Source organism: Sesamum indicum, linkage group LG9 (genome assembly GCF_026168435.1).
Source record: "Sesamum indicum cultivar Baizhima isolate 11 linkage group LG9, ASM2616843v1, whole genome shotgun sequence".
Taxonomy (NCBI): Eukaryota; Viridiplantae; Streptophyta; class Magnoliopsida; order Lamiales; family Pedaliaceae; genus Sesamum; species Sesamum indicum.
This window is the reverse complement of record NC_142665.1, coordinates 9,843,686-9,858,322: the sequence shown is the minus strand read 5'-3', so window position 1 is coordinate 9,858,322 and position 14,637 is coordinate 9,843,686. Positions and strand designations below refer to the sequence as shown.

Here is a 14,637-nt window from a genome sequence, read left to right as displayed (position 1 = left end):
CGCTGGAGGAGGAAGAAGGGTAAGATAGAATCAGCTAGTGCAAGTGCTCAGAGCGCTCCTGTTGCTCAGCTGGGCATGGGCAAAGGGAAGAGGAAAGCGGTTCCGCAGTCATGGATTCCAAAAGATGTTTGGAATAATTTCCATGAAAAGGGGGAATAGAAGATTGAGAGTCCATCTTCAATAATCAAAGTATAATTTGTTATTGAGCCTTAACATGGCTATTACTACACTTATTGGGTGTTGGATACCAGCTGTAAAGCTCAAAATCTGCAAATGGTTTGCAGGTGGTGAAAAGGAGTAGAAGGCTGAGATAAACGGTCCTGAAACTTAGCAATGGCAGGGCTGTTGCTATGTGGTTCAAGGACTAGATAGTCTTATCTATTAGTGATCATGTTACAATAAAGATGATAGGACATAATTATGTAACCTAGCATGATCTAATTATGGTTTTCCATTGTTGGACAATATGGATTACATGATTTTGATCAATGATGGTTATTTCATTTGACAAAGAATGGTTATTCTTGTCTGCTAAGGTTGTTTACGTAATTATTTCAACACTATCTTGTAATTGGATTATGAATGCTCAAAACAAATGGTTCAAATGGATAATCAAGATAAACTCACAGATCTGGCATGCGAAGGTAGGTCATATTTCTCTAGTTGGGATAAGGAAGTTGGTGAATTCAATGAGTCTAGAAATAGACAAGTTGAGTCTGCAAGCTTGCAAGGTCTTCTTGAGCATGATGAGGACTGAAAAGCACTTTGTAGGACAAAGTGTGCTTGCCAATGGTCTATTGGATTGGATCCAATTAGATATCTATGAATCACTGAATACACAGAGCCAAAAGGGGGTTCACAAGTCTAAGGACCTTTGGAAAGTTCGGAGAATTAGACTTGAAGTGGAGAAATAAACTAGTAGCAAAATTAAATCCTTCGATTGGATCGAGGTAGTGTGTATTTAGTGGGAGTTCTTAAAAAATATCTGACGAGAATGGAATTCTCACTCAGTGGAGTTCTTCCTTAAAGTTCCACAATTGAACGGTATCTCTGATAAGGGAGGGATCGAACCTTGTTGTACATGGTTTGATTGTTCTTTCAGTGAACTACCTTGGCCCATATAGCATGGCAAGCCTATTTCCACAACGTACTTTAGTATATTGGATGGTCCTGCATGCATTAAGGGACTAGTGGGAGGCAAACTAGCTTTGTACAGGTTTTTTTATTATCCTAAGGGAAATTGGATTTCATTAGATAATTGCGTGAGGAGTAGCTCCTTGAGGAATCAAGTGAGAGGCACCTTAGTCAAATGTTGCAAACATTATTTGTAATCGAATTTTTCCACTAACTCACTATATTCCAGCCTCCTGAGGGATGACTAGAACACCTTAGTTACCTAATAGGTACAGGTTTCTGAGTCTGACTAGTCAATTAGATTATGATCCAAAGAAATAAGGAGAAGCGATGTAGGACATTGGGTTGGATGAATGGCTTGGAGCCATGAGATTCGACATGGATTACAAACTAGGTCTGAAACTTCCTGTATCTGGAATATTAGTTTAGACAAAGTCATGCACGGTATGACTGAGGTCAAGAATGAGTTAGAAGGTCAGTGGGAGCTTAGTTGTGTTCCTAGTGTTTTAAGTGTGAACGTCTTACTCATTTGGAATGATGGAAGATGTTGGGAAACACTGAAGCATAAACATTATTCATGCAATTCTCCATGAAGGAATTGGATTCCTTCCCTTATCATAGGGTTAAGATTTCCAAGACTCGTGGACTGATGAGGAGATTGGAAAGATGTTTGACATCCCCTATGTCTTTTACTGTTGACAACATGGGTATGTGGTCTAATACACTAGACCGAATGTAGTGTGTGGTTTGAGCATAACAATGGATATCGGGAATGTATCGAGAAGGCACTGCATAGCAGTCAAGATTACTCTTTAGTACCTGAATAAGGATTAAAGAAGCGTTTTTCATGCAAGTCAATGGAGAGTTGATTCTGGAAGGCTGTGGCGATACTAGCTTCCAGTTATATGTGAATGGTGACTAGTCTCAATTTGAAAGTACATCCAGACTTAATGGTGATGTGGTAGCTTGGAATGGTTTCAAGTGTGATGCCACAATGGTTTTCACCATGGAAGTCAAATTTATAGTAACTTTAATAATTGCTCAGGAAGTATTTTGTATGAAAAACCACATCCAATGGTTGAATGTGTAGTTTAGCATGGCCAAGCCAGTAGTTACCTAGACGATGATAACAACTAGGCAATGATACAAGTAAAAGGGCCGAGATCTCATCACAAATCCAAGGAATATTCTTAGATGCCACCATCAATTTGGAACGATGGTAGGAAGAGGTGACGTGCGGTTGGACTTCATCATTGTGGCAGAAAATATGGTAGACCCTTGAGACCGAGCAGGTATCGCAAATTGCACACTCAGATAGGTCTGAGGGGTATGGGCAATTGGCTATAAGTCAAGTGGGAGATTGTTCGAAATGGTGATCAGAAAGCCAATTGATTGACGGTTTTGGAAATCATTTAGAAATCTTTATGAATGTGATATTATCTTGATGAATGCAGTAAGCATTCATCTGTGGCACAGTGTGTTTGTTGTGCTTACTATTTATGTTGAACGGTGTTTTAACGTCACAACAAATGTTCACAGACTAATTGAAAAACCCATGTAGATGGGCTTGGCATTGGATGGCAGCTATAAAACCAACTTCTGAGGGTCGGTCTGAAACGTTCCAAGTCAAGGACCTCGAGACTGGGCATCGAGAGTCCTATAGAGACTTGCACTAAGTATTGCATTCATTGGATGAGTGCCGTCTTTCATCAGCGACAAACATGGGATGTCTATGCAATTTTAGTGGATTAGTTGACAAGGTTGTTAGCTGATTGAACTGACTCGAGGGAATCATCATATGGAAGCTTTGGAGGCTTGGTCAGTATGACTTGAATTCCCGACTCCAATTAGTCCTTGGACTTGAGGAATCATGGCAGTCACATGCATAGTCCTTGGACTTGAGGAATCATGGCAGTCACATGCATGTGATGGCTATATCTTGGATCTATCAAGAGATGACTGTGTTGTCGATGTGGTCATTATAAGCCTTTTTCAGTGCAGTCTGATTATGTATTGAGGACGGTGGATTTCAAGATAGAATCCGTCCTCTATCAGTATATGATGGATATATCTCCCATGCGCTTTGAGATGGTTTAGACTCTCTAAGTCTATGTCCATAGCGATTGGTCGAATAGGAAATGATATCCTTTGTCGATCAATAGAGTAAATACATCTCAAGTATTCAATATAGTTGTCTGGTCCAGGATGGGAACCGAGACCCAATTCCATGCCCTAGATTAAGGCCGGGAGATGGTTGACGGACGACGGAAGGACCGTACCTGTATGGAACTCGAGAGCCTAAATGTTCACGCCAACATTCACCTAGTCTCTAGTACCATGGATCGTTGCTAGACGACCACCCATGGTGACGGGCATTTCTAATTAATGATTAATTAGAAATAATTAATTAAATTAGATTTAATTAATTATTTGTGTTGGACACAATGCCCGAGTCTAGTTGAGGGTGAACTTAAAGAGTCACACACAAATCACTACGGAATTGGTTGAATTAATTTAGAATTAATTCGAGAAGAAATAAATTAATTTAATTGGATTAAATTATTTCAAGGAGAATATATATAAATGATGGATCATTTATTTAATAATAAATTTGATGGATGGCTCAAGAATTAATTAATTGGACTAATTAATTTTGGGCTTAACACCTTTAAATTAATTGGATTAATTTATTTAGTTTGACCTAATTAATTGATTTGATCAATTAATTAGAGTTTGAGCTCAGATTGTTTTAATTGGATTAAATAAATCTTTAGACTTAGTTGGGCTAAAATTAATTTAATTAATTATTGTCCAATGAACTTTGGTTGAACTTAATTTAATTTGATTAAATCAGGCCCGATCCATATTTGAAGTCCAAGCCCATTTGAGGGAGGTTGGAGCAAGTTAAGGAGGAGTTGAAACTCCTCACCATGATGAAGATAATGGAGTGGTTATTTCATCATGGTTGAAGGTTATATGCATGTGTGTGTATAGGTTTTTTTGGAGGCAAACTTGGTAGTTATTGAATTTTGATTTCAATTATATGTAATATACAAAACTACACACATATCATGTATAACCAACAACCTATGCAATGAATTTTTGCTCTCTTTTCTCTCCAAGAATGTTCTCATTTTTGTTCTATATCGAATTGGATTCAATTTACAACATAAAATATTCCAAAAGCACTAATCAATAGTGTTAGTTTGGAGTTAATTTTTCTTCTTGTTCTTTGTTCTATCTAGCAATAGAAAAGGAACTAAATCTCTTCCTTAGTGTGGTGTCGACAAATTAGAGGAGTTCAATTTGGATCCTAAAGTGAACGGAATGGTTGAACGTAATGAGAACAATGCACGTTGCTGCTCAACTATACAAACAAAAAGGTAAGGTTTCACTTTTTGTTTCTACGCTTTTTGTTTCATCCTCTAGCCACTTGTCTAGCATTTTTATTTGTTTATTGTTATGCTTTTGAAAAATACCAAACGCCCGAGAATTTCAAAGGGAACACCCCTTTGAACCGTTTTAAATAATTTTTTTTATTACACGCTTCCACCAGGTTCTCGGGATATACCGATTCTTTCAATCATAAGCCTTGTCTAGTTCATTCAAAGTATGTAGCGAGGACGGTGAGTTCCAAGAAGAGGATCCGTCCCTATCAAAACGTGACAGAGGTATCTCCTATGCACTTGGAGATGCGTTAATGCTCTATAAACGCTCTATAACCTATGTCGAGCAATTTCGCGTAACGCGATCTCAAGTAATAAAACATAGACGCCTAGTCCAAGATAGGAACCGACGCCCAATTCCATGCCCTAAACTGTGGCCGGGAGAAGGTAGACGGAAGGACCGTACCTGTATGGACTCGGGAGCCTAAAAGTTCATATGAATTTTCGCCTAGTCTCTAGTGCCATGAATCGTTGCTAGACGGCCACCCATGGTGATGGGCTTTCTTGATCAAGGGTTGATCAAGAATTATTAATTAAATTGAATTTAATTAATAACAGTGTCGGACACTAGCCCAAGTCTAGCTGAAAGATTAACCTAAGCAGTCACACATAAATCACCGAGAAGGGACAAGAAATTAATTGACAATTAATTCCATAAGTAATTGGATTAGTTATATATGAGAGGGATCCATTGGATGGATAAGCCCAAGGACAAATTAATTGTATTAATTTATATTGGGTTTGCCCTTATTATTTAATAAGTTGGACTTATTATTTAATCAAGGTTTATTGGGCTCATGTATTTAATTGGATTATATATATTGGACTTAATTAACTGAATTTTAATTAAATTAGATTTAATTAATTGGGCCTGATATTTTAATTAATTAAAATCGGTCCAAGCCCATTGATTAAGTTGGTGGAAATAATTTAAAATTGAAATTATTGACTAACAAATTCAGTTTTGGAAAGTGTCATGTTAGTAATCCTTTATTTGGAATAAAGGAGTTTACTACCTTGTCGATGGTTAAATGAACATAGACATATTTTAATGCATCCATTCAAGGTATATACATATATATGTATATTAGTTTTTAGAATAGCTAATGAATACATAATAAAGTAAGAAAATAATTTCCTATCTCCTAACTTACCACCCGGCCGAACCCCCCCTCTTGCACGCAATTGGTGTATCCTTCTCCTTGATTCTCTTTTAGCAAATTGAATTGAGAAATCCCAAGTTCCGGTGTGGTGTGGACGCGACTTTAGTGGGTCTCTACGTTGAGGCATTGGGTGAATGAACCAACTATGTAGGTCCAAAATAAATCAAGAAAAGGGAATTCTTGATTTACGATTTTTGTTCCTCTCGCATTACATTCAACTATTAGCCTCGTTAATTTCATTATCGTTTATTTTTATTAACTACATCAAACCAGGAACTCCAAGGGTACACTCATTCGAACTATGGTTTCATTGCATTTTCATTTTAATTTACGCACTTATTTTAACCGCTTCAGCTTGCGCATTTTTCTGGCCAATCCACGCGCACTTTTCGGTGCCTTTCAAATGGTATCAGAGCCGGGTTTGATGGAGGGGCTATGGTATTGTGTGAATATGTATAACAATATATTTTTTTTATTACTTTTGAAGCATGATATATTTTTGCTTATTCTTGGATAATTATTGAGAAAATTAATTTGTTTAATTTTTGAAATTTTGGATTATTTAAATATTTTATGAAAATTGGATTTTCTGGTAAAATACTTATTTTAATTTGAATTTAATGTGTGGAAATCAAAAGAAAAAGGGGGAAGGGGAGGAAAACTGGTACTGTAGTTGTGCATTGCCGACTAGTAGTGCACAGCGTGCGTGCGCGGGCGAGAGCCTGCGCGTGCGATGTGCGTGTGTACGCAGTCTGTGTGCGCTCCCACATGCTGAAAGGGGGCCAACACGCGTGGAGTTGGTTGTGCTGCCGCTGCGCTACTACTACTGCTGACGGCCGACGGCAGGGCCATTTTTCCAAAAAATTGGATTTTCCAATTTCTTGACATCTTCTGAAAAATATTAATTATTGATGATTTAATTTTGGAGAAAATTGAATTTTTTTCTAGAATGAAATTGCTTTAATTAATTTGGATTAATTGCGTGCGTTGGATGCACGAGGCTTAATCATCCATTTGAGTTACCAATTTTAATCTTATTGTTTTCTTCACATAATTATTTGTCGTGAAATTGGATATCGCGATATTTTGGATGTTCATTTTCTAGTCTAACATTATTAATTGTTATTATATGCTAGAATGAATGTGAATGGATGATCACGGAGCCCTAGACCGTATGTATGTCTTTTAATTTGTATTGGGTGGGCCCGTGTGCCCTTGTAATTTTATTTTCTCCTCTCTCCTCATTTTTAGCCTTGGAATAATAAGGCTTGCTATCTCCCTCCTAATGTACTTCCCCCAGCTTCTAATTGGGGTTTCTTATTCAATTGTAATGAGAGTAGTATAGGACATTTTTGGTGAGATTTTTCATTTTGAGCAAGCCCATGGAGAAGAGGTCCATCGAAAAGAAGGCCCACGAAGGAGGAGGCCCATAGAGGAGGAGGCCCAAGGAGAAGGCGGCCCGTAGAAATATCACAAGGCCCATCTATATGTTGATCGATGATACTACTATGTAATAGCATAGGGCCACCTTAGAGAGACCTTAGACTTAGTGCGGGCTTAGAGGGTCACATAGTCTGGGCTCGTGATCATCCAATAGAGGTATGCTAGGTTTCACTGAATGCGATGCGTTTAGTTAAATGCTTTAAATATTTGATATTTATGCATACAATGTTTCCATGTGAAGAGGTCTCGGTCTAAACTCAAAATAACTCTCATTTGGTTGGACCAAGTTCAATATTAGGCCCATATGGACTTGGAACAAAATGATTTTGATCTGTCCAAGCCTTCCATCTACAGCAATGTGGTGAGGAAGCTACCGATACTCAAGTGTTGTCTCAAGAGTCGTGGAATACTTGGGATAGAGGAAAGTTGCACCATTGTTGTGAACAAAGGAACATGTTCATCGTTTCCCTATCTCACGAGTCGTGGGGGGCGACGAATGAAATGTGATTTAGTTGATGGGTCGGGCTTGGAGTCCTCTGGATCATGTGAAGAGGTGAGGCAAAAGATCTTGGGAATCTCATGGGATGAGAATGATATTGGATACCTCCCACGAGGCTTTTGCCATGTGAATCGTAAAAGTGGGGCATGGCAAATTGGCTTGTGGATCCCAAGCCCACTAAGAAAGGCTATTCCCTAAATCCTACTTGTGAGTGGTGGGCTTTCGTGTAAATAGTGGGAGAGTTAAAGACTAAAGACCAAGTCTTTAAGCTTAATCATAATATTACAATCATCCGCTGATTTCTGTTTAATTTTCTGTTATCTAAAAAATGTCTAAGAATCATTTAACCATGATAATGGAGACTAATAAATTCAATTGCACGAACTACAACGATTGGCTGAAAAATCTGAGGATTCTCCTAGATTTTGAGAACCAGGGCTATGTCTTGGACAAGCGACTCCCAACGGTCTTGCCGGAAGGGTCCTCCCCCTTAGAACGTGTCACGTTCGAGAAGTGGTTTGAGGACAAACGCAAGATCCACAGTATTATATTAGCTTCGATGTCTAATGAAATCCAAAAGCACTATGATAGGTTGGATGATGTTCTCTCGATAATGCTCTGCATGAAGGAAGTTTATGCGGTTCCTGATAGGCATATTAGATATGCCGCCACAAAAGTATTCTTCGGGATCGAGATGGTCGAAGGATCATCTGTACAAATTCATGGGGTTAAGATGCTATCCCTAGTGGAGAAGCTCGAAGACCTTAATCCTTCAGTCACTTCCTCCGTCCTACGACCCGTTTATTATTAAATACAACATGAACGAACTTGAGAAATCTATTCATGAGTTAATTAATATGCTGGTCCAATATGAGGCGACGACTTACAAGTCTACGCTGATGGTATTGGTAGGAGAGGCTTCAACCTCTAAAGTGAAAGCCAAGAGGGTCGGATGCTGGACGAGGAAGAAGGGCAAGGGAAAAGCCATCGCAGCCAATGATACCGCTTTGAGCGCCCCTACTGCTCCCATGGGAATGGGCAAAGGGAAAGGGAAGGTTGGCGATTCTCAGCGGTCGAAGGCAAATGATGTCTGCAATCATTGCCAACGAAAGAGGCATTGGAAAAGAGAGTGCTCACAACTCCTCTCCAACCCAGGTACGTTTTGATTGAAGTGAATGTGATAGCTAATTCTACTTCTTGGGTATTGGATACTGGATGTGGAGGTCACGTCTGCAATAACTTGCAGGTGTTGGAAAGAAGCAGAAAGCTAAGTAAGGATGAGATGATTCTAAAGCTAGGCGATGAGAAGTCCATCGCTGCGGAAGCCCTGGGATCACTCGACTTAGTTATTAGTGATTATATTTGGATAGAATTAAAAGACTGTTACTATGTACCATGATCAATAATGTTATTTCCATTCCTATTTTTGACAATGATGGTTATATATCTACGATCAATAAAAATGATTTTTATTTGATGATTGATAATAACTGTCATTTGCTTAGTACTCTAGTGAATGGTCTTTATATTCTCGAACAGTCTAATTGGATTATGATTGCCCAACACAAATGAAAATTAGATAATCGTGAAAACGCACAATTATGGCACGAAGGCTAGGTTATATTTCAAAAGATAGGTTGAGAAAGTTGGTAAACTTAAAGAGTCTAGAGGTAGACAATTTGGACAACTTACCAACTTGTGAATCCTGTCTAAAAGAAAAAATGACCAAGAAGCCTTTTGTTGGACAAAGTGCGGTTGCCAATGGTCTTTTGGATTTGATTCATACAGACATCTGTGGAGCATTAAATACTCAGGCTAGAGGAAGATTCTTGTACTTCATAACCTTTACAGATTCAAGTCTGAGGTACAAGTCGCCTTTGGAAGATTCAAGGAGTACAGACTTGAAGTCAAGAATCAAACTAACCGTGAAATTAAAGCTTTTTGGTCGAACTGAGGTGGAGAGTATTTAAGTGGTGAATTCATTAATTAGTTAAATGAAAATGGAATTCTCTCTCAACGGGCTCCTCTTGGAACACCATAACTGAATGGCGTGGCTGAAAGGAGGAATTGAACCCTGTTGGACATGGTTCGATACATGATGAGTTTTACGAAATTGCCCCCTTCCTTCTGGGGTTACGCTCTTGAGATGGATGCCAAATTAACTAACATGGCGCCATCTAAGACGGTGCCTCAAACGCCATATGGGATATGGCATGGCAAGCCTGCGTCTTACAAGTACTTGAGAGTGTGGAGTAGCCCCACATACGTCAAGAGGCTAGTGGGAGAGAAACTAGACTCGAGGTCTAGTCTATGCAGGTTTGTCGGATATCCGAAAGAAACTACGGGATACTACTTCTATGATCCATCTGAGCAAACGGTTTTTATCTCAACGAACGCAGTGTTCTTGGAAAAAGGGTTTTCCTGCAGATAGCCGACACGATGAGGTGCTACTTGAGGAGACAAGTGAGACACCTCAGCAGAACGAATGAACATCATTTGAGCCTATAGTCCCCACTGATGGTGCTCCAGTCCTCCGTAGGTTGACCAGGGAATTGCGATCGCATAATAGGTACGGATTCGTAGGACTGACCAATCAATTGGATATTGATCCAAGGATGTGCGGAAAAGCGATATTGGACATCGATTCGGATAAGTGGCTTGAGGCCATGAAATTTGAAATGGACTCGATGGGCTCAAATGAAGTTTGGACCCTCGTAGACCCACCTAAAGGTGTTAAACCTGTTGGGTGCAAATAGATCTACAAACGTAAGCTTCAAGCTGACGGGAAGGATACAACCTTCAAGGCTAGGCTCGTGGTAAAAGGATACACTCAACGACCTGGGGTCGATTTCAAGGAAACCTATTCGTCCGTAGCCATGGCCAAGTCCATTCGGATTCTGCTTGCCATAGCAGCATTGTATGACTATGAAATATGACAGATGGACATGAGAATGGATTTTCTTAATGGTTTCGTTGAGGAAAAGATTAACATGGATCAACCTGAGTGTTTCACTTCCCTTGGAGAAGAATAGAAGGTCTATCGTCTCTAAAGGTCCATCTATGGCCTCAAACAAGCATTCTGAAGCTGGAACACACGTTTTAATTAAGCCATACGGGGTTATGATTTCATCAAGAATGAATTTGATCCTTGTGTATACAAGAAGATTAGTGGGAGCGCGGTTGCGTACCTTGTGCGTAATGTAGATGACATCTTACTTATTGGAAATGATGTTAAGACGTTGGATGACATTAAACCATGGTTGTCCACACAATTTTTCATGAAGGATATGGGTGAGGCCTCTTACATCATTGGCATCAAGATCTATAGGGATAGATCTAGAAGGATGTTATGACTAACCTAATCCTCGTATATTGAGAAAGTCTTGAAGAGATTCAAGATGGATAACTCAAAACAAGGATTCTCTTCCCATGAGGCATGGGATTAAGATGTCCAAGAAGCAGTCTCCCAAGACTGATAAGGAACTTAAAAAGATGTCGGATATCCCCTACGATTCACCGTAGGAAACATTCAGTATGTTGTCCAGTGCACCAGGCCCGATGTCATGTATACTTTGAGCGTGACGAGCATATAGCAGGCTTACGCCGGGGAGGCGCACCTGGAGCACAGTCAAGATAATACTTAAGTACCTAAAGAGGACTAAAGATATGTTCTTTGATTTACGGTAATGGATAATTAATATTGGAAGGCTATAGCGATGCTAGCTTTCAATCGGACGACGATGATGCCAAGTTTCAATCGGGTTTTGTATTCAAGTTGAATGGTTGTATGGTTGCTTGGAAAGGTTCCAAGTAGGATACCACAGTGGATTCCACTATGGAAGCTGAATACATAGCGGCTTCGGAAGCAGCTAAGGAAGCGGTTTAGATGAAAAACTACATCCAAGTGTTAGGTGTGGTACCTAGCGTTGCTGAGCCCGTAGTTATCTTCTACGATAACAACGGGGCGATAGCACAATAAAAGTAACTGAGATCTAATCACCGTTCCAAGCATATTCTTAGACGCTACCATCTGCTTAGAGAGATGGAGAGCAGACGTGACGTCAGGGTGAACTGAGTCAGCTCAGCAGAAAAACACAGCGGATCCACTTCCAAAGTCGATGTCGCAAATCGCCCATGCTCGGCATCTGGATAAGATGGATTTGTGGTAGATGGATGATTGGCTTTAGGTCAAGTGGGAGATTGTTAGAATAGGTGACCTGAAAACCTATTAGATTGGCATACTTGTAATCTATTCTGACAATAACTCGATTTCATGTATTATTATTCATTGAATAAGATGAGTATTCGATATTGAAATTTCATTTGTTGTGCTCATTACATTTATATTTGCATTTCTTTCAAACATCATAACAAAGCACACAGACCACCTTGAACAACCGTGCAACAGTTGAACTGCGCATTAGATGGTGGTCATGAAACAAATTATTTAAGGTTGGGTCTATAATATTCCAAGACGAGGACCACGAAAACGGGCATTGAAGTGTCCAATGGAGACTTGCATTAAGAGTCACATTCATTTGATGAGTGTCGTGTTTCATCGGTGACAGACGTGGGACGTCTATGCTATCTTAATGGGTTGATTGACTAGGTGTCGAATCAACTGAATGGACTCGCGGGGATCGTCATATGGAAGCCTTGGAGGGTTAGTCGCAATGACCAGAGTCTCCGGCTCCGATAGTACGGGAGTAATCCTCAGACTTGAGGAATCAAGGCAGTCACATGCATAAGATTATTGTATCTTATATTCATGCAAGAGATGATCATTTCTCAGACATGGTCATCATAAGCATTGTCTAGTCCATCCAAAGTATGTAGGGAGGACGGTGAGTTCGAAGAAGAGGATCCGTCCCCTGTCAAAACGTGACAGAGGTATCTCTTATGCACTAGGAGATGCGTTAACGTTCTATAAACCTATGGCTGCAGTCATTGATCGAATAGAAAAAGAGGTTCCTATGTCGATCAATTTAGCATAACGTGATCTCAAGTATTAAAGCATAGACACCTAGTCTAGAATGGGAACCGATGCCCAATTTCATGTTCTACACTAAGGCCAGGAGACGATAGACTGAAGGACCGTACTCGTATGGACTCGGGAGCCTCAAAGTTCACATGGATTTTCGCCTAGTCCCTAGTGCCATGGAGCGTTGCTAGACGGGCTTTCTTAATCAAGAATTATTAATTAAATTAGATTTAATTAATAATAGTATTGGATAATAGCCCAAGTCTATCTAAAAGGTGAACCTACAGAGTCACACACAAATTACCGAGACGGGATGAGAAATTAATTGCATAAGTAATTAGATTACTTATATATGAGAGGGATCCATTAGACGGATAAGCCCAAGGATACATTAATTGGATTAATTTATATTGGGCTTGCCCTTATTATTTAATAAGTTGGACTTATTATTTAATAAAGGTTTATTGAGCTCATGTATTTAATTGGATTAAATGTATAATGAATTTAATTAATTGGGCTTTAATTAAATAAGATTTAATTAATTGGCCTGGTATTTCAATTAATTAAATTCGGCCCAAGCCCATTAATTAAGTTGGTGGAAATAATTGGAATGAAAATTATGGACTAACAAATTCACTTATGGAAAGTGCCATGTTAGCAATCATTTATTTGGAATAAAGAATTTTATTACCATATGGATGGTTAAATGAACCTAGACATATTTTAATGCATCCATTCAAGATATATATATATGTATATTAGTTATTTGTAATAACTAATGAATACATTTCAAAGCAAGAAAATAATTTCCTCTCCCCTAATTTACCACTCAGCCGAATCCCCCTCTTGTGCACACTTGGTATGTTCTTCTCCTTAATTCTTTTCTAGGAAATTCAATTGAGGAATCCCAAGTTCCGTGTGGTGTGGATGCGACTTGAGAGGGTCTCTACATTGAGGCCTTGGGTGAACAAATCAACGAAGGAGGTTCAAAATAAATCAAGAAAAGGTAATTCTTGATTTATGATTTTTGTTCCTCTAGTTTTCTATTTAACCATTTGCCCCGTTAATTTCATTATCATTTATTTTTGTTGACTACATCGAACGATCGGGAACTCCAAGCGTACACCCCTTGGAACTTATTTTAACCAATTCCGCTTGCGCATTCCCAGATCGATCCACTCGCACTTTTCGGTGCTTTTCACGTATGATAACCCATATGGAGTGATCAGTATGACTGGAACTCCTTAGCTGTGAAAGTGTTGAAGTTAATCCTCCGACTTGAGGAGCCACAATAGAATTCTGTATGCGGTGGTTGTATCTTCGTCCTGGCTAATGTAACTGCATTATTACGTAGTTGCCAAATGCCCTGCACTAGTGTAGTTAGAAAATACATGAAGGTTGATGCGTTTCCAGAAGGAATCCATCGCCCATCATGAGATGATGGTGACTCCTATGTCCATAAACTGTGTTCATCTCTAGAAGTTTGTGGCCACAACTGTTAATCAAATAGAAAAATAGTTTCCTATGTTGATTAATGAGAACATAGTGAAGAGTGGATACATCCCATGCGTTAGACTTTGATTGGGAGATAGCTCGATTGAAGGCCCCTATCCGTACTGTATGCACAGTTAAAAGTTCATACTAATTTAACCTATTCTCTAGTGCTTGGGTCGTTGCTAGACAACCACCTATGATAACAGGTATTTTGGGAATTATGGGTTAATTAAGAGTGATAATTGAGTTTGATTCAATTAATTTAGAGCAAATCTATTGTTGGATTAAATTGCGTATGTAATACAAGTCGAAGTCTAGTTGAAAGGTGGACCTATAAGGGTCACAAACAAAATACTAACGATATTGTGAGAACTTAATTGAGAATTAATTTGGAAAGAATATTATTTATTGAATTAATTCCAGTAGAGAGAGAGGATTAATTTAAAGAGTTTTAAATTAATTATTTGAATAATTAGA

General features: G+C 39.0%; 1 protein-coding gene across 1 annotated transcript; it reads left to right on the top strand.

Annotated features, from left to right (window-relative positions):
* The first annotated feature begins 8,040 nt into the window (after positions 1-8,040).
* On the top strand, positions 8,041-8,496 carry LOC148786878 (uncharacterized). The gene has a single exon (XM_088884996.1). It carries the CDS (start codon positions 8,041-8,043, stop codon positions 8,494-8,496), a length of 456 nt encoding a protein of 151 aa, XP_088741122.1.
* Positions 8,497-14,637: the final 6,141 nt, after the last annotated feature.